The 27,995-nt window shown below is 33.9% G+C and overlaps 7 protein-coding genes across 16 annotated transcripts; 2 read left to right on the top strand and 5 right to left on the bottom strand.

Annotated features, from left to right (window-relative positions):
• The first annotated feature begins 8 nt into the window (after positions 1-8).
• On the top strand, positions 9-2,659 carry Nop60B (dyskerin pseudouridine synthase 1 Nop60B). The gene is made up of 7 exons (XM_035078476.1): positions 9-78; positions 418-542; positions 616-948; positions 1,057-1,467; positions 1,561-1,914; positions 1,992-2,237; positions 2,310-2,659. Exons 1-7 carry the CDS (start codon positions 66-68, stop codon positions 2,376-2,378), a joined length of 1,551 nt encoding a protein of 516 aa, XP_034934367.1. The 5' UTR covers positions 9-65; the 3' UTR covers positions 2,379-2,659.
• Positions 2,660-2,673: 14 nt separating this feature from the next.
• Rpn11 (regulatory particle non-ATPase 11) lies at positions 2,674-4,383 on the bottom strand. Of its 2 annotated transcripts, none has more exons than XM_035078478.1 (6): positions 4,255-4,383; positions 3,891-4,008; positions 3,669-3,818; positions 3,323-3,586; positions 2,970-3,236; positions 2,674-2,883 (listed from the first exon to the last, which is right to left on the bottom strand). In XM_035078478.1, exons 2-6 carry the CDS (start codon positions 3,981-3,983, stop codon positions 2,722-2,724), a joined length of 936 nt encoding a protein of 311 aa, XP_034934369.1. In that variant the 5' UTR covers positions 3,984-4,008; positions 4,255-4,383; the 3' UTR covers positions 2,674-2,721. The 2 variants fall into 2 exon arrangements, with proteins under 2 accessions (XP_034934369.1, XP_034934368.1); XM_035078477.1 differs by lacking the exon at positions 4,255-4,383 and adding an exon at positions 4,100-4,137 and having other exon boundaries at positions 2,722-2,883.
• Positions 4,317-5,019, top strand: LOC118064093 (COX assembly mitochondrial protein homolog). Its single transcript, XM_035078479.1, has 3 exons — positions 4,317-4,419; positions 4,548-4,652; positions 4,728-5,019. Exons 1-3 carry the CDS (start codon positions 4,317-4,319, stop codon positions 4,919-4,921), a joined length of 402 nt encoding a protein of 133 aa, XP_034934370.1. The 3' UTR covers positions 4,922-5,019.
• Positions 5,020-5,600: 581 nt separating this feature from the next.
• Tsen2 (tRNA splicing endonuclease subunit 2) lies at positions 5,601-7,472 on the bottom strand. The gene is made up of 4 exons (XM_035078448.1): positions 7,116-7,472; positions 6,284-7,055; positions 6,038-6,198; positions 5,601-5,959 (listed from the first exon to the last, which is right to left on the bottom strand). The coding sequence occupies exons 1-4, from the start codon at positions 7,281-7,283 to the stop codon at positions 5,777-5,779; spliced, it is 1,284 nt and encodes a 427-aa protein (XP_034934339.1). The 5' UTR covers positions 7,284-7,472; the 3' UTR covers positions 5,601-5,776.
• Positions 7,473-8,188: 716 nt separating this feature from the next.
• On the bottom strand, positions 8,189-10,282 carry RpL5 (ribosomal protein L5). The gene is made up of 5 exons (XM_035078480.1): positions 10,184-10,282; positions 9,610-9,930; positions 9,194-9,396; positions 8,780-8,957; positions 8,189-8,546 (listed from the first exon to the last, which is right to left on the bottom strand). Exons 1-5 carry the CDS (start codon positions 10,184-10,186, stop codon positions 8,358-8,360), a joined length of 894 nt encoding a protein of 297 aa, XP_034934371.1. The 5' UTR covers positions 10,187-10,282; the 3' UTR covers positions 8,189-8,357.
• A 134-nt stretch (positions 10,283-10,416) lies between these two features.
• Positions 10,417-12,776, bottom strand: LOC118064119 (protein-associating with the carboxyl-terminal domain of ezrin). The gene is made up of 4 exons (XM_035078532.1): positions 12,433-12,776; positions 11,906-12,356; positions 11,637-11,826; positions 10,417-11,561 (listed from the first exon to the last, which is right to left on the bottom strand). The coding sequence occupies exons 1-4, from the start codon at positions 12,625-12,627 to the stop codon at positions 10,520-10,522; spliced, it is 1,878 nt and encodes a 625-aa protein (XP_034934423.1). The 5' UTR covers positions 12,628-12,776; the 3' UTR covers positions 10,417-10,519.
• Positions 12,777-14,242: 1,466 nt separating this feature from the next.
• nocte (no circadian temperature entrainment) lies at positions 14,243-27,991 on the bottom strand. Of its 9 annotated transcripts, none has more exons than XM_035078522.1 (14): positions 27,522-27,991; positions 26,507-26,654; positions 26,162-26,419; positions 25,854-26,040; positions 25,330-25,587; positions 24,684-24,764; positions 19,210-24,602; positions 18,711-18,890; positions 18,141-18,626; positions 17,919-18,051; positions 17,488-17,838; positions 17,226-17,374; positions 16,800-17,064; positions 14,243-16,720 (listed from the first exon to the last, which is right to left on the bottom strand). In XM_035078522.1, exons 2-14 carry the CDS (start codon positions 26,597-26,599, stop codon positions 16,569-16,571), a joined length of 7,986 nt encoding a protein of 2,661 aa, XP_034934413.1. In that variant the 5' UTR covers positions 26,600-26,654; positions 27,522-27,991; the 3' UTR covers positions 14,243-16,568. The 9 variants fall into 9 exon arrangements, with proteins under 9 accessions (XP_034934413.1, XP_034934416.1, XP_034934415.1 ...); XM_035078525.1 differs by having other exon boundaries at positions 16,815-17,064; positions 17,250-17,374; positions 18,711-18,905; XM_035078524.1 differs by having other exon boundaries at positions 17,250-17,374; positions 18,711-18,905.
• Between the last annotated feature and the right edge of the window lie 4 nt (positions 27,992-27,995).

Genomic DNA, 27,995 nt, shown 5'->3' on the forward strand with positions numbered 1-27,995 from the left:
CTTTCTGGTCGTACACTGTTTTGAGTTTAGTCGCCATTGAAACACGTGTTTTTAACAGCATCACGATGGCAGAAATTGGTTAGTTAACAATAAAAATAATAAAGTAATTAGTTAACTGTTGATAAAAATTATTAATATATCATATATTTAATTATTGTTTAATTTGAGTTGATATTTTTTTTCGACTTTAATTTCTTAGTGAATTACTTTCCGCGTCACATGCCACTGTAAACACGTGCTCCGTTCACATTTTTATGATATTTATCACTGAAAATACTTATAAATAATAATGAAAATTACTTTTATTTATATTAATAACAATTTTTGTTTTTATTTATTGGCAATTATTGTAAATGTTTACTTTGTTAGATAAATTTTTTAAGGTTATGTTATACAATGACTCCAATACATTTTCAGAAAAAGCAAAGAAGAAAAGTAAGAAGAAGTCGTTGGGAGAGTTGCAAGTAGCAATGAAATGTGAAATAGAGCCATCGGATGCCCCAACTAAACTTGAATGTAAAGATTGGCCTTTACTATTCAAGGTTTGTATTTAATTTTAACGTTAAATTTATTTTGTAATGATACTTCTATTGAATGATATCTAATATTTTCCAGAATTTCGATAAAATGTTGACTCGTACGAAACATTTTACACCTTTGACAAGTGGTACAACACCACTTCATCGACCTATAGGAGAATACATCAAATCAGGATGTATAAATCTAGATAAACCTTCTAATCCATCATCCCATGAAGTCGTGGCTTGGATAAAGAGGATTTTAAAAGTTGAAAAGACTGGACATTCAGGTACTTTGGATCCTAAAGTATCAGGGTGTCTAATAGTTTGTATTGATAGAGCTACTAGGCTAGCAAAGTCCCAGCAATCTGCTGGAAAAGAATATATTGCAGTATTCAAACTCCACTCGGCTGTAGAAAATGTTCAAAAGGTAAAATTAAATCTCTACTTTTTTTATCACATTTATTTATAATCCAATAAGAAAAGGATTGTTCAAATACCATAACAATTTCCTTAACGTTAAATTATAATGATTTAGATCAAACAAGCGCTGGAACGATTACGCGGTGCGCTGTTTCAAAGGCCTCCGCTAATTTCTGCTGTAAAGAGACAGCTTCGTGTCAGAACTGTTTATGACAGTTGGCTCCTCGATTATGATTCTGAGCGCAATATGGGAATTTTCAAAGTTAAATGTGAGGCTGGTTCCTATGTTAGAACGATATGCGTTCATTTAGGTCTTTTCCTCGGCACTGGAGCACAAATGCAAGAGCTTCGTAGAAATAGATCAGGAGTTCAAAGTGAAGAAGACAATATGGTGACTATGCACGATATTCTTGATGCTCAATGGCTTTATGAAAACCATGGAGACGAATCTTATTTGAGAAGGGTTATTAAACCTCTCGAAGCTCTTCTTGTTAATCATAAAAGAATTATTATGAAAGACAGTGCGGTTAGTATTTTTTTATTAAATGTCTAAAATGAACAATTATGGATGATTATTTAAAATAATTAAAAACATAATGTTTATTTTTATGTTTTTTAGGTGAATGCAATTTGTTATGGTGCTAAAATTATGTTACCCGGAGTGTTGATGTATGATGATGGTATAGAATTGAACCAAGAGATAGTCATTGTAACTACCAAAGGAGAAGCTGTTGCTTTGGCCATTGCCTTGATGACATCTCCAACAATGACAGCTTGTGATCATGGAGTTGTGGCAAAAATTAAGAGAGTCATAATGGAAAGAGATGCGTATCCTAGGAAATGGGGTCTAGGACCAAAAGCATCTATGAAAAAACGAATGATCATTGAAGGAAAATTAGATAAGCACGGCAAGCCTAATGAAAATACGCCTGCAGATTGGCTTTCTTCCTATGCTGATTATTCTGAAGTTAAGGTAAATATTCTTGTAATTTTATTCTACCACCCGAGTTAATCAAAAGAATGAAAACCATTAAAAAAAATCTATTGCAGAAAGAAGAAAATGGGATTAAAGAATCAGAACCACTAGCTGGAAAGAAACGTAAACATGAAGATAGTGAGCCAGTAACTGAGGAACCTGCTGATGTGAGTATTAAGCAGGAATCCGAAGGAATGGATGTTGATCTTTTATCACCAAAGGATAAAAAGAAGGAAAAGAAAGAGAAAAAGAAGAAGAAAGAAAAGAAAGAAGATAGTATCAGTGAAGCTGGACCGACAGAGACTGAAGGAGAAGCAACTGTAAGTTTAATAATTTACTTTCGATTTTTTTATTGGAAATTTGGTTATTAATTTTGTATATTTCGATTATAGGATGTATCTAAAAAAGAGAAAAAGAAGAAAAAGAAAAAAAGTAAAAGTGAAGAGCCTATGTCAACCTAATCATCATTCCTTCATTGCAATTGCTGTAAATAGATGCTAAGTAATTATGTAAGAACGTCTTATATCTGGAAAAATTTTGAAATAATTATATTTTTATGACATTTTTGAATAAAAAAGTTGGCATATGTCTCATACATAAATGAATCATATAGATTGAAAGCTTTTTTTTTTAAATTACACTTTTTGTAATAAATATATATGAAAGATTTATTTGATTTAATGAATAAAGAACATTTTTCAAAGACGATAATATTTTCAATAAAAAATGATTTAAAAAAAGATGTATATGTTTTAGTTTTATTAATCAAATATTATGTGTATGTTCTGCACGTAAATAAGTAAATTATTTGAAGACAACTGTGTCTAGCATTGCTCCAAGACATTGGACAATATTTACTGACATAAGCATATCAACCTTCTCTTCTAAATGCCGTTTTGGATCTTGTTTGCCAACATTCTTAATCGCCAGTTGCTCTGGTGTCATTTTTTCTTCATCTTCCAATGACTATAAATACAAATTTAAATTATGAGATAATAAAATTAAGATAATTACTGTTAAAATTGAAATTATTATTATAATTTAATTCTTACCTTATTGTAATTCTTGGCAAGCTCAAGCATTTCAGCTACCGTTTGTTCATTTAGTCTACTATGCTCCGAATATTCAGCAAGAGTTAGACCATCCATCCAAGTTTTTTTGTGTAAGTTCAGAAGCATTTTTTGTTCTAATTCATTTTTACGATAATTAATACTAATGCTGTAATAATGACGGTTTAAACCATGAATCAAAGCTTGTACGGACGGTTTTTGTAAATGTCCCAGATTCGAGGTAGTTTGCCGAGGTTCTTGGCCGAGAACCTGCAACGAAAGAGCAGATTAAATATGTGACATTTGTCTATTTTGAAAACTATAGAAAAATTTGAAACTAAAATCATTTAGCTCACCATCATATTAGGGTTGATTAACCTAAATGCATCAATAACAACTTTCCCTTTAACTGATTGAATTGGATCAATCACTACAGCTACAGCACGTTCACTTAACGCTTCAAAGGATTGCTGTGTATTGATATCAACACCAGACAACCAACAACTAAATCCTGGATGTGAATGATACCATCCCACAACCATTTCGGGTCTTCCAGTTTGTTTCAACATATCCAACATTTTTGCTTGGAAGACTGGATCGACAGCTTCAACACTCACACCCTAAAGTTATGAAACAATAAAAGCTTTTTAATGTAAAAATTTCATTGAATAATTAAAGTTATTAAAGATTATAATAACTTACAGTTCCTGTTTGAGGCATTGCAAAAACATCGATAACTCTAACAGTATAATCATCTACGAATTCTCCCAACATCAAACCCATAACCTCCATCGGGACTCCAGCACGACCATGTTTTAACATTTTTAATAATGCTAATGAGGATATGTATACCTTTAATGTAAATAATTAGTAAATTATAATCTTTGAATAATTGTTTGAAGTATAACAGTGGTAATTTCGTACTTGCTCGGCAGTATCAACAACCGGAGCATCTGAAGGAGCAGGTCCTTGATTTAACCCAGTCATTCCTCCTCCTAATCGCAATAATCTATCCATGATGATTTATTTTATGTAACGTTTGCTATAATAAAAGAAAATGATAATTAATTTTTGCTAAAACTCAGATATTTTAATTAAAAATAGTTAAAGCTTGTAAGAGCATAGAGGTTAACTTTTGTAGTGACAGTTCAAATTCGATGCGTTGAAAATTAAAGACAAATGGGAAGTTTTAGATAATATTTATAAATAGTTAAGTAAATTTTATATTAGTTTGATGAAATTATAATATATTTATTTAATAATTAACACCAAATAATTATTTATTTACTTGTAAGAATAAAAATGAGACTCCTATTCAAACGATTGTGACAACCTCAAATTTGCAAGCTCATGAAGGATTGTGGGGAAAAAATGGCAGCCACCATGGCTGAACACACCAGAACGAAGAAAACAGTTTTATCATCAAAACTTTCCGGTGGACCTCATGGTTATGGTAAAAAAATTATTACATTAAAAAAGTTTCGATATAGATTAATAAATAATGTAAAAATGGATTAATTATTGATTTTAACATTTTATTTTCATTTTAGTCAGATATATAACCTACCTTTCAATTTATAGGCGATCCAGATGATTTATCACTGAGAAAAGTTGAAACAAACATCCTTATTCCAGACAAAGTTCGAGAAAAATCAAGGAAAATAAAATGTATTAAAGAAGTTGAAGGTAGTTTTATAACATACACTAGTTGTCATGACATTTTTGAATAAATATTATTAAAATCATACTTGTTATTTGTAGCATTCAATAAATGTGGCAAGGAAGCAAAACTAGCAGTAACTTTTAAATGTACAGAAGAAAGAGATAAATTAGTAAAATGTTTAGATTATTGGTTTCATGATGCACAGTTAAATGAAGAATGTAAACAAGAATATTTAAGAGAAAGAAGTGAATTCCGACGCACAGGTGTGGGTGTCAAAAATCCAAAAAGTTGATTTCTATTATTACAAAATAAATTGATAGTTTACTACCTTAGACAACTTGTTTTGAATTCTTTTTCCTGTTTAATAAAATTTGATGTCTTCATCACAAACATTGATTTGAATTGGAATTCAATGCTCATAATATAATTATTTTATAATTGTAAATCACTTGTTCATAATAATCATTGTAAATAAGTATTTGGAAAGATGAGTTCCAATTTTTCATTAATTTTCAAATAAAGAAATTGATAAGTTGAAAACAATTTTTTTTTATTTCTACTAACCATTTCTTTTTACAGAGGTAAATTCATTGAAAAAAAAAATCAACAGTTCAATGGAAAAAAACTTGAAATTTGTTTATAGTTTAGATTTTTTTACTTAGCTTCCTAGTAAGCTAATTATCTGGATAATGTCCAGTAGTGGGATTGTCATTGTGATGGAATCATGAGTTTGTGGACCATCCAGATTTTTTAATTGCTAATTATCACAAAGTCACTGATAAAGTGATAGTATTATAAAGTCTCAGACAGATATTTCGAATAATTACATATGATAACTATTTCAGATATTCTATTAATAAATGATTTATTTAATAAAGAACTTTAGTTTTATTTTTGAAGTATAAAAACACTAATAATAATTGAAGTGGTTGAAACACATCATAATTCAAACAATTATAAAAACCGATTTTATTTATTATGTCATTGATTTAATTTACATATCTCTATTAAAAATTGGTTATCATCAATGTGTATAATAGAGATCATTATTTGTTTATTTACATTGTATATATATTACAAAATCAATATATACGATATTTATAACACACGGCTATCCACTTTAAAGAAAAAACTTTTTTTTTATCCATTACAACGAATCATCATAGCTATCATCCTCTTCTTCGAGCTCAACAACTTCGCTATTTTGATTAGGTTTCCATCGCCTCCATAAAATTTCTCTAACTGTAAAGTCTGATAAAGCTTCTAACGGAACTAAATTGCTAGATATTGGAATCGTTGATGGCCATAAAACTTGTGCTATTAATAGTTCCTGAAATTAAAAAAAGAATTCAATGTCTTAGTTGAGCATAATATTTGGATGTAACAAAATTATAACTATTGTTCTTACTTTAGCAGCCGTTTCTGATAGTCGATTCATTTGTGTTAAACTGCTCCAATTCATATTCCGAGAAGATTTACTATCGATTTTTAAAAGGCTATCTCCGTCAATGGTTTCAACAATCACAATGAATGAAGCATGATAAAATGAAGGGCCTTGTTTATATAATACTAAAAATAAATCATCGACAAATTATTATTATTAGTTTGATAGTAACAAAAATTTTTATACCAAAGTAAGAATAAAAATACGTACAAAAATCTGCACCAAACTGAATTCCAGGTTTAACAACCCAACCTTTGCTTCTAAAATAATGATAAACAACATATTTGGGAAAGAAAAGGTGATCCTGATTGTTGAAATAACGCCAAGCTTCAACAATACTCATTAATTTACCATTAAAATTAATCAACTGTAAGCAACCTAAACCAAACATTAAAAAGAATGTTTCTTCAAATGTTAACTGTAATGTTTCAGAAACAGGGAAACCTTCAATTTCAATACGTGGTTTTATATTAGTTAGATAGTTTTCAGTGTCCGAATCGCTATCAGGCATAACTAATACTTCATTTAAATTCATTTCTTCTTTACTTGTATTTGAATGTAAATCATCTAACTGATCATCACTCAGTACAATTTCATTTGTGTCTATTTTATCATCTACTTCATACACTTCTTCATCTTCAGTTGAATCTAAAACTACTTCATCTATTTCTTGAGATGTCTTAGCTATTTGACTGGTTCCTGGATCACATTTATCATTAGCACTTGAAGTACCCTCTTGAACGATTTCCATAGGTTCATCTGAATTGGTATTTTCCTTAGATTGTTCTTCTAACAGCTGAATTTCGATTTCAGAGTTCTCGTGAGTCATAGAGGAAAGAGCCTCAGTATGTAGCTTATCTATTTCTTCTAGCCACTGTTTTCTACGTTTCCATTGACGTTCCTTGATGAAAGGAGGTATATTGTGTTTACGAGTTCCAAAAGTCGGTAAGCTTCGAGATAAAGATCCTTTACCAAAAGATCCCTGTTGATGATATTGATAAATAATAAATAATATTAATAATTAAATATAAAAGTTATTTACCATTGAATGAACAGCTATCATTTCATCATGATCTACTATACACGTAGCTGACACTCCTAAGTGAGCGGTATAAATAATTGCATCGTTTTTCTTACTAAATTGTAATGGTAATGGAATTGGAGTTTGAGAATTAGCACGCTTTTTCTTTTTTGGTTCCTTCAAATACATTTTGAAGAGTTATTGTATTATTTAGAGTATATCTTATACTTAATTCAATTTAACATAGCTAGATATTTCATAAACATCTACATGAAAGTGGACTATTTCCCAGGATTCACAAAATCAATGTTATTTATAAATAGAGCCATATTACTCCACTAAATTTTGAGGTTATAGTACAAGGCACCATGAAAGTCCAATGGCTCCATTCCGTCCCATTTTGAAATGTTTATTGACAGATGAGTATGCACAAACATATGTTTATTTGAAAATTTTATAAGTAATGTTGAAGAAGATGTATCGTGATTTTTATATTATAAATTTAGTTGTAATTTATAATCTAAATTTGAAGTTAAAATAAAAGATTGTATGTAATAGTTCATGGGAATTTTGAACAAAATAAAACTATTTTATTATTTAATTTCTATCAAGTCTGTTTTATTTTTAGAAAAATAAATATTGAATAATTTGCATTGATTCCTAAAATAAAAAATAAATAAAAAGTATCACAGCCCCATAACGAGTATAAAACTCTTTTAAAGCTTTTTCATATTCCATAGTACAATAGAATCTCTCAAAGGTTCACTTTTAACGAATTTTTACAGATCAACTCATTTTAATTCGTACTTAAAAGTGTTCAGGTACATTATTAGCCCAAGTTTTTGCTTTATTCTATTGTAAATTTTATTACGCTCTTAAAGGTTCGAGAGCCCTAGATTATCAGACGTTCAAGAGATTCGACTGTATTTAAATATTAAATATATTACACAGAAAATTTGAAAACAATCAACGTCATCACTGTTCTATAAAATAAAATTTTCATTTTGGAAGTTTCTTTAATGTTCCGATTGTTGCTGATTATTTCCAAATTTTATATCACAACAGGAGCCCAGAAGAAATTAAGAATTGGACGATTTATTGTAATTGTTGATAAACATCTTTTTATTATCCAAATTTTCGTACCATCGTTCACATGTTACGTACAAATATATTGTAATATCGAAAGAAATAATATACTTAAGACATTGTGAACGTTTCAGATCCTCGAATGAGGTACAAAAATTATTATTTTCAGCCGGCTTTTTAAGCTTCGGCTTGTTCAAGTTTTTTGAGGAAAGATGCTTTTTTCTGAGCAATACGATTCTTCCTCTCAGAAAGAGAAAGCTTGGCTCTATTCCATCGTTTCTTGGTAGGCTCCTTTGTTCGCTCTTTAGGTGTGTATTCTGGATTAGCACGAATCGCTTCATGTGCTTTCTTGTAGATTCCTTCAATCTGTAATTAACCAAAATAATCATTTTATTAGTCCAATAAAAATTACGTAAAAATGATTTTAAAAAATTTTGCTATAAATGTTACAACGGTTTAGGAGAAAAATACTGAATAACATGCATTTATCAATGAGATACCGATGTATTAATTTTGTCCAATTGCGACGCTAATGAGACATTGATCATTCTCATAACAATTTAATTGGACGAATTTTAAAAATCTGTAAATAAACCTACATCATCTGCATTGATTCCATGCTTGATATACTGAGAGAATTGACGTTTGTATGCTTCAGGATCTTCATCCTCCAATTGCGTCATGTATTTAGCAATATGCTGAGCAAAAATATGTTGACGATGAACATCAGCATTGAAGGATTTGGATTCACTGTCATATCCAGGGAATCTCTTAGTGCTAAAATAAAAAATCAGTGTTATTCATGAAATAATTAACAGTACAAATAACTTTTTTTTTTGTAAATCAGAATAAATAATAATCTTATGCCGATGCTAAGATTGCCTTAATGTGGTAAAACACACACAAAAAGGTATTCTTTCGCGGAGGCTCAGATGACGCGCATGTGTCAGTTTTTCATCATCTGAACACATAATAAAGTAGATCATGATAATAAGGTTAAAAATGACAAATACCTGTGGGGAATGTTAAGACCACCATCGACTGCACCTTTCATTGCTCCAAAGACACGAGCACCAGTGGTAGTACGCATTAATCCAGTATCTAAGTAACATCTAAAAGCTCCTGGGCCATCATCTAACTCTTCAACATTATATTCGTCACCAGTTACTTCAGTTGTTCCTTGGTACAATTGGTCCAATCCCAATTTCTTCAAAAGCTGCAAATCACGAATATTTCTATTAAATGTTATGCTATGACTGAAGATTTCACATTAATTTAAATAAAATTTATTTTCAGATTATGATAAAATTTAGGGAACATGAGTTTTTCTTCATGTTTGTATCAAAGCGAGCTGAGTGTCTCATCATTTTGAATTTATAAGTCAACAATAAATTAAACATGTTTTTAATGTGTTTAAATGATAACTTACTCTTCTAGCCAGTAGAAGTCCAGTGCAATATGCAGAAGCATAATTTGTAAGTCCTACTTTGATACCATATTTAGGAAGTTCATGACTGTAAGCAGCACACAAAATTTTATCTCCTTCAATTCTAGAGTAAGCAACCTGGCAAGTGATGTTCTTATTGGAGAGACGGACGATCAATCGATACTTAGGAGTATTGTATTTATTCTTGTCTTGAATCGTCAAACGTTTTCGGGCATAGTAATCAGTTTTTCCCTCACGACGCCTCTTGAATTTAACTTGGAATCGTTTAAAATATTGCTTGTTCTTAACAACTTTTACGAAACCCTGTAACATACATTTTTTTTAATTAAAACTTAGTTTATTTTATATTTTTTTTACATAAGAAATTTTTTTCATATTTTATCATTGTAATTTAAAGGTTAGAGATAGTGAATGCGTGGCTGATGGCATTGTCAATAACGTTTTATATCTACTTTTTAATAGCACATCATTAAAGAAAAAACTTAACAAAAGATTTTAATTGAATTAAAAATGGTTATAGTTTATAATTAAATTAATATTTATTAAAAATACTAACCATTTTAGTAATTGAGAGAAGAGCAAATGCAACTTCTCCCTATACAACTTTCTACGGAAAAGACAGAGAGACGGTACCTCCACTACTCGTTGACAAAATACTTACGTAGTACTTCCGGCGCTGTTAACTATGCGTGTAATTGTAGAACTAAAATTTGAACTAACATTAGAGCAGTTTGATTATTTTAAAAAGTATAAAATTCAATTTATAACTGATTTATTGAAAATAATTACAATCATATTGCACGATAAATACAAATATTTTATCGTATGAATTATGTACAAATTTTTTACCATTATTATCATTCACACTACTAAATATCAACCATAATTAATTTTATTCATCTAATTCAAGTGAATTATCACCACCCCAATCATTCAAATCATCTCCCCATCCATCATCATCTTGCATTCCATTAGTTTTGACATCAAACACACTTTTTTCTTTCTTTACTTCTTCTATATGTATAATTTTTGGCTTTTCAATAATTGGTTCCATGTCAGTAAAAAAGTCTACTTCTTCTTTAATGGCCTGCATTGACTTAGAATGCTTAATATCTAATTCTGTAATATCTGAGATCATTATTTTCTTCGTATAAGCTAACTTATTAAATTTTGAAGCATTAGGCAGTGCTTCAATTTTTGATGAGTCCAATTCTGGCATTTTGTTAATATCTTTAGATGGCTCATCTGATAATGTATCAGTATTTGTACTTGGAATATCATGAGTATCCCAATCAGACCAAGTTGTTTCTTCTTCAGCTAACGTTAAAGATGACTCCACTCTATCTTCTCCACCATCAGGTGAAGGTCTTTCAGGTAGTTCTAATACTGCTGTATTAATATCCTCTATTGAATGATGATTTTCAATCATTCGTACATTATTTCTCACTTCTCTTCGAGTTTGATTAAGATTAGGACGACCATCGGTGAATAATTTGCCACGTTTTCCACCAATCACAGCTGCAGCACCAAGGATTGGTACAAGATCAGCTAAAGCTCGAAGTGTTATACTAACTAAATGGTCATCTCGATCCTTGATTCCTACTAAAAGTTCCGGCAGTATTTGGTTTTTAAGTTCATCCATTTGAAATGCATAAATAAAAGAATTTAAATGAGATAATAAAAATAATCGAATAGATGTGTCACGAACACAAAACATTTGTAAAAGTTTTGGAATTAAATAACTTTTGAATGTTGAAATGGTGAATAAACCGTTGTCGTCATCGTCACTATTTTCAGTTTTTGGCTTCAAAACACTAGGTAACAATTTTAATTGAGCAGTAGAATCTAAAAGAACCATCCTTGATAATAAAAGTCTTCCTAGTTGCTCAGCAACTATTTTTTCAGGAAATTTCTTTAATTGTGGTACTAGATTACTGAAAAAAAAATTTAGTAAATACTTTTCTATCAAGATAACAAGAGAAAGTAGAATCTATGAGAAAAAAACTCACGAAAAGAATTCTTCTTTTTCTGATTCCGTTTTCAACGGTAATTCCATTAAAAAAGCATGTATATTTATGAAATCATGGGTAAAAAATGGATTTTCTAGTAATATAGATAATTTTGTCCTAAGTGCAGGATCTGCATTTTGTAGACTTTGCTTACAAAGTTCACGGAATTCTAATAAGGCAGGAACATCATCTGTAAATTAAAAATAATAATTAAATTATTCGATACTTTGTCAGGCGAGTATTGATCCGAAAGAGAATGTTTATATTACCAGTATTTTTTAACCGTAAAACTTCTTCTGTTAATACTCCAAAAGCATATTGATCTATACCAATGGGATTAATCTGTACTTCTGAGGTAACTGTTTCTTCTTCAGGTGCAATGGCTTGTTCGCACCTAAAGTTTTTAATTTTTTTCAAATAGGCTTGATTGAATTCTGAAAATCTGCAGAGATATTCAAGACCCCCGAGTTTCCATGATCCTTCAGGAGTAACATAAATTGAACTACTACAAACATTATTGTGAGAAGCTAAAGCTTTTTCATGAAGGAAAATTAGAGCTCTAAGAATGCTGTGCAATCCAATGCATATTTGAAGTGTTGTTTGGGTTCCAATAACTTGTGCTAGAGGTTTTACATCTTCTGTAGCTAAATAATAAGTGCTACCCTTTTTCCAAGATGAAATATATTTTAAAATGCAAGGATGGCGATGGAGCATCAAGTTCTGGGAAAAAATAGGTTATGCTATACTACCATATGTACTTAAATGTAATAAAAAATAAGATCATTGTTCTACTTACTCTGGCAGCTCTCTCTAAAGGTGATGGTTTACCAAAATTTGCACATGAATGTAAAGATGGTTCACTAATGAAAACTGACAGGACCTGCGGATTAACGCCATTTAAATTTGCACTGTGGTGCAGCCAAAAGTCTGTGATTTCGATAGCTTTTTCATCTATCTCTAGCCCACTCAGGGCACTTTTTTCATTGCCCATTAATTCTATTTTTATAGTAATAATATGTCTTGATTTTAATTTACTTTGTTTGATGATAAAAAAATAACCTCAACTGCTAAAAACTAGAAACAACTCGAATGCAGTACTGACACTCGTGGCAAAAACGTTAACTAATAATTTGAATGAATGCGCGGTTAAATGTACACGTTTATTTAACAAATAAAATAGGTAATTAATTAATTAAATAATGATGGTTTAAACAAAATTATGATAAAAATAAGTCAAAATTTACTGCAACGAACTGTATAGCAATCAGTTTTATTACCTCTTTTTTTATTTACGTTCAGTTTGTTTATATCCTCACTCTTTATACCATATTATTTTTTAAATATATGCAATACCATATGAATAATTTCCTACTGCATTACGCTTATTATTTATATCATTCGATACAGAAATCATCATAGCAATTGTTAAAATACAAACCAAAGAAAGACCCGTGTTTTTATAGCGGCGTTGCATTAAGCGGACGTTCCGGCGTGAATTTTTTCTTGTTTTTTTTTTTTATTAATAATTTATGTTTCAAATTTTCTTACGTTCAAGATCAGTCGTAGGAACATATATTAAAACATTATAATTGTTTTCTTCCTCTTAAACTTTGTTTAATTATTTTGATAAATCAAGTTATTACGAATTCGGTTTTAATTCATTATTTTTCCATTTGAGTTACAATTTATAGCTATTTTACAAAGCGAACAATCAAAATCATTCGGAATTATTATTTAGCATATATTTTTAATGCCAAATAAACATTTTTCTGTACAGTAAACTATGATCGAATTAATATTTTATGTAACAAATGCAACAAAAAATGTTGCTAATTAAAAAAACAGAATTCGCAACTTGATTTTTTTTTTTATAGTTTTAATTCACTATATTCAGGTTGAGAAAAATTGTATATAAGCATTCTCGGAAGTTTGTTTTTTCACTTTCTTAAATTAATTAACAATCATTCTCATGTACATGATTTATTATTCCGCTTAGTATGGGATCAGTTGACTTTATTGTATCTACGAATCAACGATCAATGTTTTGCCATTTATTTATTTTTATTATCGTTTAGCAGATAAATGTATAAGTTACTGTTGTCATGTATTCTTTACTAACTACAGATAGGTAAAATTTAAGACATATTAAAAGTAAATACAAGAGTCTGTTCACTTTTCTTTCATTCATTTAATCAATTTTCTTATTATCAAATATTAATATTTATATTTCGAACCGAGTTTCATGTTATACCTGTGCATAATTATTTATTTATTAACCACAGGACAAGAGTTATAAACTCTATCCTAAGAGTAAATACATTTGAGAACATTCAATGGATATTTCATGCAAAAATTCAGTCTTGGAAATAAAAACAATATCTACAGATCACGTATTGTCAGTCGCAATAATAATCACGGTTCGGTTTAACAGCTTAATTATTTACTTTTTAAATTAATTTAATTTAATTTTTTACCTCTATTCACATGAGTTATTTATCAGTCGAATAACAACATTGATGACTGTACACTCATAGTGAACTCGAGAATTACTTAATAATTACAAGTATTATTAAAAAAACAATCCGCGCAGCGTTTTTTTATTTTTCTAATAATAATAATAAATAACAGACTCTTGTATAAACAATTATTAATGTCTTTGATACATTTCAAGTTTTATTTCATATACAAGCGATAGACGTGACTAAACAGACTTTTTTATTTTTCGTTTCATGTTTTTTTTTTTTAACTTCAATTATTTATTATAAATTACCTACGGCATTTAACCATTCGAAAATTTCACACATTAATCAACTCGTCCTCGCTATCACTCAACAAATATCATCCTAACCCGCCGAGTATACACGTGCAATTGATTTTTTTTTAAATCTTTCTTTTAATAAAATTAATTAATAAACTGATAGTGTAAAAGTAATAATGAATAGTTTTAATTATAATAGTTTGAGTGAAAAAGGATCTGGTGTAAAGATATTTTTTTAAGTTTTTTTGTTTGTTTTTCTTACTTAACCACTCGCGAACAAACACCAACAAATTCTTCATTTCCTAAAAAATTATTATTTATTTCGTCGCATTGAAAAAAAAACACGCCGGTTTAATTGTGGCTCGTGTATTTTGTGCGGCAGCACATATTGAAGGCACTCGTACCTTCATCCATTCCGCCTTTTATTTTATTGTATTTTATGTTTTTTAACCATTTTTTTTTTGTTGTAGAATTTCATCAGTATGCAAAGAGAATCCATGTTAGCATATGCTATATTCATTTACATTAATTCACGTATTTATTTTGTGTTTATATTTTTTTTTTTTTTAGTTATATCTTTCATTTGCTCATATAGTTGCAAAGACAAGACAGAGACATATTTCGGTATTATTTTGTTTAAAATTAATTATACATTATCATTATTATACCTTCTTCACTAAGTAATAATCTTAGGCGACCTAGACCATTTGACATTTAACATTATTTTTTGTTAATTATTTTTTTTTTTGTTTTACTTAACCGCGTTGTATTTTAACCAACATCTCACTCATCTTTTTACTATTACATACACCTCAGAACAACAATGATTTGTTGTACATTTCAGCCATCCTGGCAACTCATTAATGATGTGAAAAATGTTTTAGATAATGTCGTCAACGCGACTGGCAGTACATTAAGTGAATTATTGTATTTAACGATCGATTTGTTCCTTGACATTATTATTAGAATCTAAAAAAGAAACAAAAGAAACCAAGACATTCTTATACACGTCGGAACATGATCGCTTCAGTAATTATTAATAAAACTCGAGTGATGACCACAGTATGCTACTACCGCATAATGAAACTAGTAACGACAGTATCTTTCTGTGTAAATACTAGCGTTTATTATGATTATTTTATTTTTACCATTCATTGAATAGCATCAAGTATAATAATAATTAATGTTTCAACTGCAAATGAAAGCAGGAAAATATACAGTGTCTCCTGACTTTGTGGGTTGCAATAGCACATTTCATTTAGATCCAATATAGGTTGCCTAAGTGCGAGGAAATTTGTTTGTGCAATTATACAAGAAAACGCACTTTTCCTCACTCTGCATAAGCGGATTTTTTTTTTTTGTTTCAACGTAGCGAAGTGATTCCCACGGAAAGGTGGATGATGGAGAGACGATATAGTTAATTTATATTATCGTGCATCTCATTTCCATAAATCCTATAGTCAGTCGTTATCCATTCGTCTTAAAAAAAAATTTTTATCAACTCATTCACTTTCCCGATCAACGAGACAGTTTTTCCTTTTTTTCCCGAACACAAACTCAAAACCTTTCAATTCAGTTCCCTCATACCTTCCGTAATCGTTGTATCATTTAAACCAAGACACTCTGACTTCGTAACGAAAAATCACGTGTGTTTGATTATTTCCTGATATTAAGTCTGAGCCAAAACCACGAAGAACAAATTGTACCAGCGTATTTATTATATGCGGGTACGGTGATACGAACATTCAACTTCATGAGGTAATTTATTTATGCCAGTAAGGACAATTGGGTAGATTTTCTCGCTAAGCTACAAAGGCAAAAGTGCATACACGTCCTGCAACTTGGCGTCTTTTTTTCTTCATAACTGCACATTTTTCATTTTTTTTTTTAGTTTTTTTTTTTAATAATGTATTGATCTAATCGTCTACTAGGTATAGTTAATAAGACAATGTTTGCACGTTATTTTTCCAGCCAGTGCAATTCATCATGATTAAATATATGAGTCCACTATATGCGTTGATAATTGTGTTCAATATTAGTTGAATATCCTCATCCAAGTGTTCTTTTCATATTTAATTATTCTTATTCATTTTCTATTTAATTATTCAAAGTTATCTAAATTCATAAAAAATTCACATCTTCAAGTTTATCATCGAAATCTTCATGTTGTTGATTTACTCATTTTGTTGATTAACTTCCTCCTTCACGTCACCATCTTGTTGAGTTACGTTCGATTTATTACCTCCTCCTTGATTGCCAGCCGATCCATCTACTATTTTATCATTGTGAGAGTCAACCTTCTCGTTGGTATCCATCTTCACGTTACCTAAAATTTATAAACTTCAATGAAAGATCAATAAAAAAGTAATAATACTGAGTAATATTGATTAATAAAAACAACTAACCATTTTTACACTGACCTTGTCCAGAGTAATATTGCTGTTGCATTTTCATATTTCTCTGTTGTTGATGAATGTTTGGCCTGTGTCGATTTATTTGATTTTGTTGTTGTGAAGGAATACAATTTTGTTGTTGTTGGCTTGGATTATTTGGATTTGGCCCAGGTGGAAAAGGAACAGGCCTTTGAATTGGTGGTGGATAACGTTGTTGTGACGGTTGAATTCCGGCACGTGGTGGCATACTCATTCCTCGGACATTTTGTTGAAGGACCTGGTTATTACAAAAAAAAATAGTTGTAATTGTTGAATTTAAACTAAGATAATATTATAAAAATTATTCAAATCAAATTGTTAATATTATTATTATTTTCAAGTATTTACTGATGATGAAGTTAATTAATATATAAAAAATAATGAATAAATGATACATACATAGTTTGTATTGTAGCTGCTTACCAGAGCAGACTGATTGACGCCCTGATATTGTTGATATTTATGATGTTGAGTTGGACTGGGTTGAGGTTGTTGAGATTGCGATTGTTGTTTGCAATTTCTAGATTTTGGAGATGGAATTTGCGGTGCTAAAAAATAATAATTATAATTATTTATCATTATTAAACAATAACTAACAAGTTAAATCTACTTTATGATAAATTGATAAGATAATAAAATTGTAAAACTAGATAAAACTTACTCGAACTGAAAACTGAAGCAAGTACATCTTGTTGATTTCCCGATGGGCTTTTTAGCTGTCTCGGTTGCTCTTGCTGTTGATGCTTGCTAAGAAATGTTGCTGCGGCATTAGCGGGTCCTGGCAAGCCACCTGTGGGATTACGATATTGCTGTGCAGCAGCAGCTGCTGCAATTTGTAGTCCAGAGCCAGAAAGAAATTGCGAACTAAAACTCTGAAGACCAACGGGGGCTGCATTCCCAGTTGCTAGACTTTGACTGTGTTGGCCAAACCCCTGAAGACCGTAGTGAGTTCCAGTTTGCTGGGCTGCACCTCCTGGTTGGAAAAATCCAGTTTGTGATCCGGGAAATACATCTGTGGAAATTTATTGACATTTATAAGAGAATAAATTTGAATAAATAAATTTTATTAAAGAGAAAGATATATAAACATACCAGACGTAGCACTATAGTAGCTGTTTGCTGATGCTTGTACACTTGGACCTGCTCGTTGAACTAACTGAGAGTTGCCCATATAACTTCCACTAACACCAAGAACTTGATTTGGATCGTATGGTATATAAGTCAGCTGTAATAGACAATTATGTAAATTAATATTTGTTAAGTACAACTTTATTTAAGAAATTGATTATGGTATTTTTATGATTTATTACTTACTTGATTTGGTTGAGGAGCAGATGGTGCTTGAAAATGTTGAGCTTTTGTACCGATAGTGCCAATAGGCTGTGAGGACGGTTTAACACTGGCTGACATTAAAGAATTTGATGAAGAACTTATTAAAACTGGATTAGGATTATTGCTGAGCTGTTGATTTTGACCAAACGGTGGTGCTGCAGCGGCTGGAATTCGATATTGAGACAAGTTGCTTTGATACATATCAGGTGCAGGTGCGTTTGGCGCATGTGGTGGAGGTTGTTGTAAGTACATATTCTGTTGATTATAGGAACTTTGAAGAGACGGACCATAAGGCGGATACTGTGTAAATGGAGATCGACTTTGATCAAGCTGGAATGCACCGTAGAGACCACCAGCCTGGGCAGGCAATTGTCCAGATCCTGTATTAAATAAAACCGCTGGTGGTGAAGGAATTGCAGACATGCTACCATACTGTGCTGCTTGTGATCCAGGATACTGCGGGAATTCCTGTTAATCAGAATAAAAGAAATAATGAATATCAGACTGATTTAAATTTCAGAATGAAGTACAATGATGATGAGTGATTTTTACCTGGTAATTAATATGAGAGGGTTGTCCAGTAGAATTGAATGGAGGAGGACTCAGGGGACCTTGAAGACTGGCCGGTGGATGTCCAATGGGACTCTGACCAGGGCCAATAGGACTGGGACCGGGTACGGTGGAGCCTGTCTGCGCGCCGCCACTCCCGGAGGATTGCTGCTGCGGCTTCACCTGCGGGGGAACCAGCTGCGCATCAGGCAAAGAGTCAGCATTTTCCCACAAGGGACAGGATATTTGTTTCAGATACTTCATTTGTCTATTTACATCACTTTAAAATCACCATCATTCTTTACTTACCTCATGCAATTTATTTTCATTATTTCTAATATGTATCGTTAAATTATTGACATTTTAAATAAAATTAAATGATGAAGGTTACATGAAAATGTTAAGAATAATCTACTTTCAGGAACTTCAGGTTAATTCAACGTGATGTAATAGGCAAATGTAAATGGCATGCGTGATTCATGATGTTTGAATGAATTCTCACCTTGCATACATTTGTTGACGTAGTAATTTCATTTTTCATATTGCTCTGGTTATACTGCTGATGAGGGCTGTAGTTATCATCAACATCTCCAGTTTCAAAACTCTGAGTAAAGCTGTTGGCTGTTGTAACAACGCTACCATCTTCATGTTCAACAACTGTGGGCATTGGTGGTGCATTTTCCCAAACTTTTTTCACAGAAGCTATCTTTAAATTTAACTCAGCTGTTGATGGAGAGATGGTACTTTGTCCTCCAGTCATGTGCATCGATCTGGGCATTCCAAGGCTTTTGCTTTTGTCATCTGTAAGTTGTGTCAAGTCTGGATCGAATGAAAAGTCTAGTTTCATATCAGCATTATCTTCGCTTTTATTGAAAGACAATGGCATTTGAATAGGTTCTTGAGTTTTTTCTTTCATTAAATCATTAGGTTTATTAGAGAATGCAACAGAGAGAGCTTGTTGCTGATGTAACTGATTATCTTCTTCTATTTCGTTTCGCTTGTCAACTCTCTGTTGTGATTTCATATGATTTGAAAATTTAGACTTGATTGCCATGTCCGTTGGACCTTTTGTGGTTTTAGAATAATTTGTATTTTCAAAAATAAGAGTTTGGACCGGTGGAGATGAATTATCAGCTACATTTTTCTCTACAACAGATTCCTTGACAGCCTTCAAAGCTTTTTCACCATTAGGAGAATTTCTTTGGCTACTTCCAGCAGAATTAGCTTGCTCATTCATCTCATGTGCGTGATCATTTGGCCCAGTAAGTCCAGACATCAATTGAATGTCTGCGGATATTCCTGAGTTTGGTGAATTCGATCTTAATTGGCTAGTGAATGGCTTATCCCAAGCGTTAACTGATGGAGGAGGAGCTGGACCACCACTGGAGTCTTTCAAATAATTTGAATTAGATCCTCCAATTTTATTGGATTCACCTCCGTCAGAGTTAGAATGTTGTTGTTGTTGCTTCGCCAATTTCTGTTTCTGGAACCTTGGTGCAAGTTTATTTCGATTCGAACTACGATCGAATGATCTTGGCAGATTCGCAGGCTGTGGAATTGGCTGGCCCAAAAGAGGAGGAATATTCTGAGTTGGTTGAGCATTTGGTTGAGGTCCATTTGATTTAGATTTTGATCGATCTCGTTCACGTTCTTTATCTTTCTCACGACGTGATGGTTTAGGTTCTTCTTTTTGTCTAGAATCCTTTTGATTCTTCTTCGAACGTACTTCTTGGAAACCATCGGCATCAACTTTATCTTCAGTACTATTTCCTCCATCATCACCTCCAGTTGAATAATTATTAGCTTCAATTTCAGAATCAATAGATTTCTTATCACGGTTTTGGAATTTTTTACCTACATCTTTAATAATCTGATCCACTGCATTAGGATCATTCAATTTAATTTCATCAACACGATTAACAGTTGTTTCTTTATTTTTTCCAACCTGATTATTTGCAGAACCTTGGCTTCGAGGTCGACCATTTTGCGTTTGTGGACCTTGTAAAGGAATATTACCGGAATGATTTCGTTGATTGAAAGCTGCATTTTGAGCATTTCGTTTCTCCGCACCTGGCGCACGAGAACTAATTTTAGATTTCTCACGTTGTTCACGGTTATTAACTTGGTCATGACGACGAGATTGTGGATTATTACCAGAATTTTGGTTTGATCCAGAGCCACTGCGATACTGTTTATTATGACTATTACGATTATCTTTGTGGTCATCAATGTGATCTTCACTATTTTCAGATGTCGTTTCCCACTCTTCATTACCCACATCAGTTGAATTCTGTTTGATTATATTACTTCCACGAACTCGATCTCGATTATCTCGACTTCTCCTACTTCCACTTCGAGTTCGTTTTGACTTGAGATCATCTTTTTTGGATAGATTTTTCTGTAAACCGGTGTTATGCCCTGCATTAGGATGGCCTAAATCATGTTTATTCTGATTGTTCTGTGGATTTGGTGACTTATTACGTCTACCTGTAATGCCTGCCGTGAGTGCATGTTGCTTAGCTATAATTTTGTCGTCGGTAGATTCTAGTGTAGATGACGTCTGATTGTCTCCTTCGCCCACGGGTATTGGAGAGTTCTGTGCTCCTGTATTCTGTTTCTCGTCCACGCTCCGGTCTGTTGAAAAAGGGCTTTTGCTCGGAGGAGGTCCGTACCCTTCCATGCGGCCACCGGACGTGGCTCCTCGTGCTCGAAACCCCCCTCGACCACGTCTGGAAGGTTCACCAGAGGGAGCGAAGCCCTCACGACTTGGACGTCCATCATAACCACCACGTTTATCGTTTCGACCTGATGGATACTCACCAGAGTTTCGTTTGTCATCACGTCTTGATACTTCTCTATTACGATCATCTTTATCAGATTTTTGTGCAGGTTTGGGTGACACAGCAGTTCTCCTTTCATCTTTACCCGATTCGGTTGAGCCAGAAACTTCGTCTCCACTGATTTCTGAATCTGTATGACCATAGGAACCGCTTTTAGCAGAACCAGGTCGGCCAATCGAGCGAGATCCAGCACCACGACGGCCACGAGACTCAGGTCCTCGCCAACCACGAGTATAAACATTATAAGCTCCACCCCAACTACGACCTCCACGAGGTTCTCGACCTCGAAAGCTTCCACTACTTGTTCTGTTTCGTGTATTTTTCTCACGTTTTTCATCTTTCGGCTCCTCTTTAACTTCTTCAACATGTAACTCTTCCCGTTTCTCAACACTCAATTTCTCCATACTTGCTTTCAATTCATTGATATCTTTTTCATCCTTTGTTGGTTCTGGAATTTTTTCTTCATCTTTTTCAAATGTCGGAGATACAGCATCAGCCCAAGCTTTTGGAGAATTCTCATTTGCACGTGTGGTTTCAGGTGTACGATCTAATTTTCTCCAGCCTTCAGGCTCTTTCTTTACTTCTGTTGGAGATTCTTTTATAGGATCTTTCTTTTCTTGATCAGGACCTCCACGTTTTAATTGAGTTAAATTACGTTTTTCATTCTTCAAATCTTCTGCTTGTAATTTTTCTCGAGTTATAGGTCCAGGAGGTTGTCTTCTATCTCGTTCGCGATCACGTTCACGATGATCATCACGATAAATGTCTCTCTTCTTTTCTTCATAATCAGAAATATCATGAATCCAAGACGAAGAATCGCGTGATTTATGGAAGTCATCATCACGCAATGATGCTTTTGATTCACGTGATGTACGAGAATCACGAGAATCAGGTCGCTGTGGACGTTCATTGCGTTCAATACGGTCATCTCTTGATAAAGGTTCACGACGATTGTCATCAGGTAGACTGCGATCATCACGACGACTGTCTCCCCATTCTCCGCTTTCTGAACGTTCTCGTGTGGATTCACGATCATCACGATCAAGGTTGTCTTGCAAGGTCGAAGATTTTATGTAATTATCATAATCCTTCTCTCTAATGTCGCGATTATCACGACTTTCTCGACCATCTCTATCACGATAATCTCGATCTTTGAAGTCGCGAGAATCTCGAGAACTTCGCGAGTGCGAGTCTCTGTCTTTATCATCATACATGCGTTCACGGTCACGTTCACGGTCACGATCACGATCCCAAGACTCACGGCTGTGTCTGTCATCGTGTTCACGATCATAATCATCTTTGTATCTGCCATAATCATCATGATATCCAGATTTACGACCATCGAAAAGATGATGCATTGAAGGTCGGAATCGATCATCTCTAGATCGTTGGCTGCCATGATCACGAGAAGGTGGACGTGGATCTTCATCAAGTGGACTAGCAATGTCAGAATCCGTACGTCGACGTTGAGGCAAAGGCATTGAATGTGATTGTTTTACATTGTTAGAGGATGATGAATTATGAGACCATCTTCCAGGATCATATTGTTGTGAAAATGGTACATTTGGTTGTGATGAAATTCTTTCAGCATTTGGTGACACTCGATTATAAGCTGCACCACTTCTTTCAGCTTGTTGTTTCTGGAAACGTGGAGGCAAGTTACTTTGAAATTGGCGTGAGAATGCTGGTTGATCTCGGTCACGATTCTCACGATCGCGATTCTCTCTTTGATCACGATCTCTATCTCTCTCGGCTCTATTGAGGTCTAGTGGTCTCATGAAATTAGTGCGATTTGAAAAATCATTTGTAGAATCTCTTGAATCACGGATCAAATCTCTGTCGCGTGTTTCACGACTCGGTGGCTTTTCATCTTTATCTTCTGAGGATGTGCGAGAGCGTTCGCGATCACGACTTTCTCTCTCACGATTCTCTCTTTCTCGTTCCCAATCAGGCACTGGAATAGGCACAGAGGGAATATTTATTAATCCTTTAGATTCGGCAACTGGGACAGAATCATCTGTCTTTGCCTGTTTTTTCTTCATTTTTTGTTCTAAATCTTGTAATTTTTTAGCTGCTGCTTGTTTTGACTCCTGGAAACGTTTTTCTTCTTCTTCTTTACGTTGACGAGCACGTACTACAGCTGAGGCAACTTTTTCACCTTGTTCACGACGACGTTGATTCCATATTTCTTCTTCTTCAACTCCTCGCAGAGGATGACTTGGACGCAACGGCGGCTGTGTTGAATAGTTGTCTCTAGTTGTAGGTCCATTTGAACCACGATAATCACGTGGACTAGGACCTAAACGATCTGATGGATACCATGAACGATTCGCTGATTGCAAATTGTCTCGGGCATCTTTAGAATCTCGTGGAGACTCGGAAGTTTCACGAAGTCTCTCTTTTTCTTCAAGTGAAATTTCCACCGGTTTTTCTTCTTTCGGTGGTGAAGACTCCTTTTTCTCTTCTTTCTTCGTCGGTTCAGGCTCAGGTTCATCATCACTAAATGTTAATTTCTGATTATAATCTATATCATCCTGCGCAGCCCATCCAGGGTCATGCGAAATATCATCCATACGAGTAAGATCTTCTTCTTTAATAATTGGACGAGTAACAACTTCTTCAACTAGAGGGCGTCCTTCACGCTCCTCCTGGCGTCCAAACGCTGGAAAACGATCTGAAGAATTGTTGAATCGTGGACGTGGTCCACTTGAGCTCATGTTTGACGACGATATTTGTGGTTGGAAACCTCCTTGTGGGAAGGAGTTTCCTCTGTACATAAATGGGGGAATGAGTCCACGATAATGATGTAGGTTTGGACCTGATGCTGTATTTGCGCCTGTGGACGCGGAACTTTGATTGCTTTGCTGGCCTGCCTGGGCCGTACCCATGACCGGTGATGGGCCCAAGTTCTGACGTCCTCCACCAAGTCCCTCTGAATGTCCTGGCGCTGGTCCAATTCCAATAGGGGGGCCCTGGCCCACCGGAGTACTCCCACCTCCTGTACCACTTGCTCCTCCTGGTGTACGGCTCCCACCTTGGATCCAACTTCCTTCGGCTAGAATAAAAATAACAACATGTTAAATACATTCATTATTTACACGTCCAAGTCATTTTTAAAAATAAATATTTTAATTACTTTGTGGACGTAGACTTGGACCAGGTCCATACTGTGCGTTCATCTCGCGATTTTGTTGTGATTGTTGTCCTGTTGACGCACCTGTTATTAAAATAAAATATTTATTTCGAAATAAATGATCATAATCATTTATTATTAACGAAGACAGTCAGCATTCACCACATCGATATAATTAATTTAACAGAAATTATTGGTGACTATAATAAATAAAATAATATTGATTTAATTTAAGAATAAACCATTCATAGTAGGGTGCATAAACTTTTTGAACAATAAATCAATTTAAAAAAAAAACAATAATTTTATTCCATCGAATGAGCGATTTCGAGAACCCTGGACTGTAAGGAATCAAAAGTGGACCAAGGTCAACATATTAAAAGTATTTAATAACTAGCAAATATACAGCGATGGTTGCACATATCTATAATTTTAATATCGTACGAAATAATCTCATTATCTACAAAATTAATGTGAAAGCGACAATAAAAAAACAGAAAAAATTAATTTCAGGCGGATAATATTAAAACGACATAGAGAATTAAAAGCTGTATTTTGATGGGGAAATGCAGTCATAAAAAAAAGGATTAAAACTACTGACAAGGACATTGAATCTCAACTAGCAGCTACATTGCCAACAGCATCCCACCTGGATGATTGTGGGAATACGACTGTTGCGGTAGCAACGATTGATGCTGGACATTGACCGAGATCACAGTGGTCGTTGTCGAGGACTGTTGAGTCTGGTTCTGAGTGGAGACGGAGGGCTGTCCACTGAGACTGGGAAACTCGTGTTGGAACTGCGGGGACTGATGGGCGAGGAAACTCAGTCCGAGGGCACCTCTTCCCGCTCTCCCGCCCCCCACGAGTCCCGCGTAACCAACCACAGCTGACACGACGGGTGAACCTATCGATTAATATGCGCCATTCGATCGACAACACCCGATTTTATTCATAATCCTAACGTATAGTCATTCATCTGAATCGTAAACAGTAATGTGCGTAAAGTAATACATGAAAAATTATTTTCCGTTAAGCTGACAGTTCTCCATAAACACTCTTGTTGATGCATACGTCAATTTACTTATTAAAAACGATAGTAAATATTTTATTCTAGTTTATTTATATTCTTTATAGACCATAAAATGTCTGACTTATAATCTATAAACCTACCGGCATCTCCGGGTCTGCTCATAATTGCACTCCATGATGATTTGTTCCCTGCTTCTGAGAGATGTGGAGATTGGGAAGTATTTTGTTGTTGCTGTTGTTGTTGCTGCTGGCCTGGCAGTGATGGCTGCTGTGACGGTGCTGATACAGGAGTTGTCGCTGCCGCACATTGTGACGTTGATGAATTGGTCTATGAAAATAAAAGTTAAGATAAGTCAATCAGGTAGCAATTATCAAAGTGTTTGCGTAAATTACTCAACTAATAATGATTGCATAAATAATGGATATGAATAAAATAAATAATAACTTACAGTTGAAGTGTCGGATGGTGGGGCAGTTGTTGCGTTAGTGGTTGTAGAAGTAGTTAACGGTGATGGTTCCTTGGTAGTTGCCCAACCGCTTCCGCCACTAGGTACTAGACTTACAGCTGGATCACTGCTGCTATATTCACTTTTCAAACTGGGCAAATTAGCCGGTGGACGCCGCGCCGAAGGCACCTTTCCCAAACTCTGCATGCCATGTTTGCGTGGTAATGTACTTTTTTGTTGGTGCTGTTCCAAAGATTCCCCCTGGGTATTTTAAAAATTTAGTTTCTTGCTTTTAAACTTACTTTTTTAGCTGATTAATCATTGATTGTTTATATTGATAATACTCACCCTGCTCACTCGGTACAAGCTATTGATATCTAATGACTGAAACTTGGATTTTCCTTTCTCCCCCTTCGACACAATCCCCGACAGAGTAGACATGCTGTCTGCAGGCAACCATTTAGTACCACTCAGACCCAACGAACGAACCCTTTGTCTGTAAATAAACAAACAATTAATTAATTACAGTTAATTAAACTTCAATTTTACTAGTCATGAATTCTCTTTATGGATGGATTTCCAGTAGAAATGAACTCGGTGTTAGTTCAACAGTCATTATTAATGATGTTTATTGATGTAATTAAACACCCAGATGAAAACAAATATTAAGTTTCAAGAAATAAGGTAGCATTTGAGAGTAAAATATTATTTTATCGGAGTCAAAGAATTATAAATTTAAAAAAATTTATGCAAATTGTAGTTTTCCTTTTTGAATAAGAGGATATTAAATGCTTGACAATTTTCACGAGAAAAATAAAGTTAGTGCGTTGTGATTGCGCCAATGGAACGTAAAAGGCTGACAAGAGGAGGCCGGAATTGCTTGTTCCGTAGTTCGCCAAGGAAAAGCTTTGTTAGCCTCGCACGTAGACGAGCGGGAGTTGAAGGGAGATAGAGACAGAGATATAGTCGCCTCTTGACACTATTGGCGACTGTAAGAAGTAGAAAAAAATGACTTGTTATCGAGAATCAAGAAGAATGTAAGCGTGGGGTTGTATTGATGCTTAGGGGAGCACTAAATGCAACGACCCAACCCCTCAAAGTCGCTGATGTCAAATGTCCCATGTTGGAGTCAAAACAATGGGAACAGGAATTTTTCAACAAATTTACATTTATGAGTTCTGAAGGTTAAAATAAATGAAGATAAGGATTCCGAGTCTCGTGAGATAGAGATAACGGTATTAAATAGCTTGGCTTGAACTGTTTGAGAAGCGGCCAGGACTCGGCTAGTCCCCGCTCTGAGGCTATTGCGTTCAGAAAAAAAGGATCTTTAGTATAGCCACAGCTTGAAGAAATACCGACTTACCTTGGTCCGTCCAAATGGGTTGCAGTTCACAAACGGGTTTAAATCCCAATAAAACTACTTTTAACACGGATCGCCACGGATTACAGTTCCTACAATTGGTACGCGCCTGCGAGAACACACAAACTTCTTCTTTTCCACAATTCGTCCAAGATGGCGAATGCGCGACTTTCGGCTCTTCTTCCGCGATCAATACAATTACGTCATGCGTTCAGAGTGACGGGTTTCTCGAGAGATGCCACTTGCCGCGTACGCGCTGTCACTTGGCTACGTATCTACTATTTTTCCTGTTTTTCCGATTTTTTTCTTTAAGTCTTATAATTGCTTTTAGTCGCGGCTTTCTACTAACGCACTGTTGATTTTTTCAGCCCGGAAATACTACGAGAATTTTGAATTAACTTTAGTCTAACCGCGACTTACTAAACGGCGACGACTGTGGAGAGTCTTTCGCCTCGACTTGGTGGCGTTACTGTCGAA

The sequence above is a fragment of the Chelonus insularis genome, unplaced genomic scaffold (assembly GCF_013357705.1).
Source record: "Chelonus insularis isolate UGA/USDA-ARS -01 unplaced genomic scaffold, ASM1335770v1 contig_160_pilon, whole genome shotgun sequence".
In the NCBI taxonomy this organism is placed as follows: domain Eukaryota; kingdom Metazoa; phylum Arthropoda; class Insecta; order Hymenoptera; family Braconidae; genus Chelonus; species Chelonus insularis.

What these genes read in the sequence shown, in the direction of transcription:
- Nop60B (XM_035078476.1), top strand. An exon ending in ATTGGCCTTTACTATTCAAG is followed by an intron (nt 543 to 615) that starts GTTTGTATTTAA and finishes AATATTTTCCAG; the next exon opens with AATTTCGATAAAATGTTGAC. An exon ending in CTGATTATTCTGAAGTTAAG is followed by an intron (nt 1,915 to 1,991) that starts GTAAATATTCTT and finishes AATCTATTGCAG; the next exon opens with AAAGAAGAAAATGGGATTAA.
- Rpn11 (XM_035078478.1), bottom strand. Translation starts at nt 3,983, where the DNA reads ATGGATAGATTATTGCGATTAGGAGGAGGAATGACTGGGTTAAATCAA. An exon ending in TTGTTGATACTGCCGAGCAA is followed by an intron (nt 3,819 to 3,890) that starts GTACGAAATTAC and finishes TTTACATTAAAG; the next exon opens with GTATACATATCCTCATTAGC. An exon ending in TAATCAACCCTAATATGATG is followed by an intron (nt 3,237 to 3,322) that starts GTGAGCTAAATG and finishes CTTTCGTTGCAG; the next exon opens with GTTCTCGGCCAAGAACCTCG.
- LOC118064093 (XM_035078479.1), top strand. Translation starts at nt 4,317, where the DNA reads ATGAAGGATTGTGGGGAAAAAATGGCAGCCACCATGGCTGAACACACC. An exon ending in CGGTGGACCTCATGGTTATG is followed by an intron (nt 4,420 to 4,547) that starts GTAAAAAAATTA and finishes TTCAATTTATAG; the next exon opens with GCGATCCAGATGATTTATCA. An exon ending in ATGTATTAAAGAAGTTGAAG is followed by an intron (nt 4,653 to 4,727) that starts GTAGTTTTATAA and finishes TGTTATTTGTAG; the next exon opens with CATTCAATAAATGTGGCAAG.
- Tsen2 (XM_035078448.1), bottom strand. Translation starts at nt 7,283, where the DNA reads ATGTATTTGAAGGAACCAAAAAAGAAAAAGCGTGCTAATTCTCAAACT. An exon ending in TGATAGCTGTTCATTCAATG is followed by an intron (nt 7,056 to 7,115) that starts GTAAATAACTTT and finishes TATCATCAACAG; the next exon opens with GGATCTTTTGGTAAAGGATC. An exon ending in TATCAGAAACGGCTGCTAAA is followed by an intron (nt 5,960 to 6,037) that starts GTAAGAACAATA and finishes TTTTAATTTCAG; the next exon opens with GAACTATTAATAGCACAAGT.
- RpL5 (XM_035078480.1), bottom strand. An exon ending in GGTCTTAACATTCCCCACAG is followed by an intron (nt 8,958 to 9,193) that starts GTATTTGTCATT and finishes TTTTTATTTTAG; the next exon opens with CACTAAGAGATTCCCTGGAT. An exon ending in ATGGAATCAATGCAGATGAT is followed by an intron (nt 8,547 to 8,779) that starts GTAGGTTTATTT and finishes GGTTAATTACAG; the next exon opens with ATTGAAGGAATCTACAAGAA.
- LOC118064119 (XM_035078532.1), bottom strand. Translation starts at nt 12,627, where the DNA reads ATGGGCAATGAAAAAAGTGCCCTGAGTGGGCTAGAGATAGATGAAAAA. An exon ending in TTTACGGTTAAAAAATACTG is followed by an intron (nt 11,827 to 11,905) that starts GTAATATAAACA and finishes TTTAATTTACAG; the next exon opens with ATGATGTTCCTGCCTTATTA. An exon ending in GAAAAAGAAGAATTCTTTTC is followed by an intron (nt 11,562 to 11,636) that starts GTGAGTTTTTTT and finishes TTTTTTTTTCAG; the next exon opens with TAATCTAGTACCACAATTAA.
- nocte (XM_035078521.1), bottom strand. Translation starts at nt 26,599, where the DNA reads ATGTCTACTCTGTCGGGGATTGTGTCGAAGGGGGAGAAAGGAAAATCC. An exon ending in CCTCTCATATTAATTACCAG is followed by an intron (nt 18,627 to 18,710) that starts GTAAAAATCACT and finishes TCTGATTAACAG; the next exon opens with GAATTCCCGCAGTATCCTGG. An exon ending in CTGCTCCTCAACCAAATCAA is followed by an intron (nt 18,052 to 18,140) that starts GTAAGTAATAAA and finishes TGTCTATTACAG; the next exon opens with CTGACTTATATACCATACGA.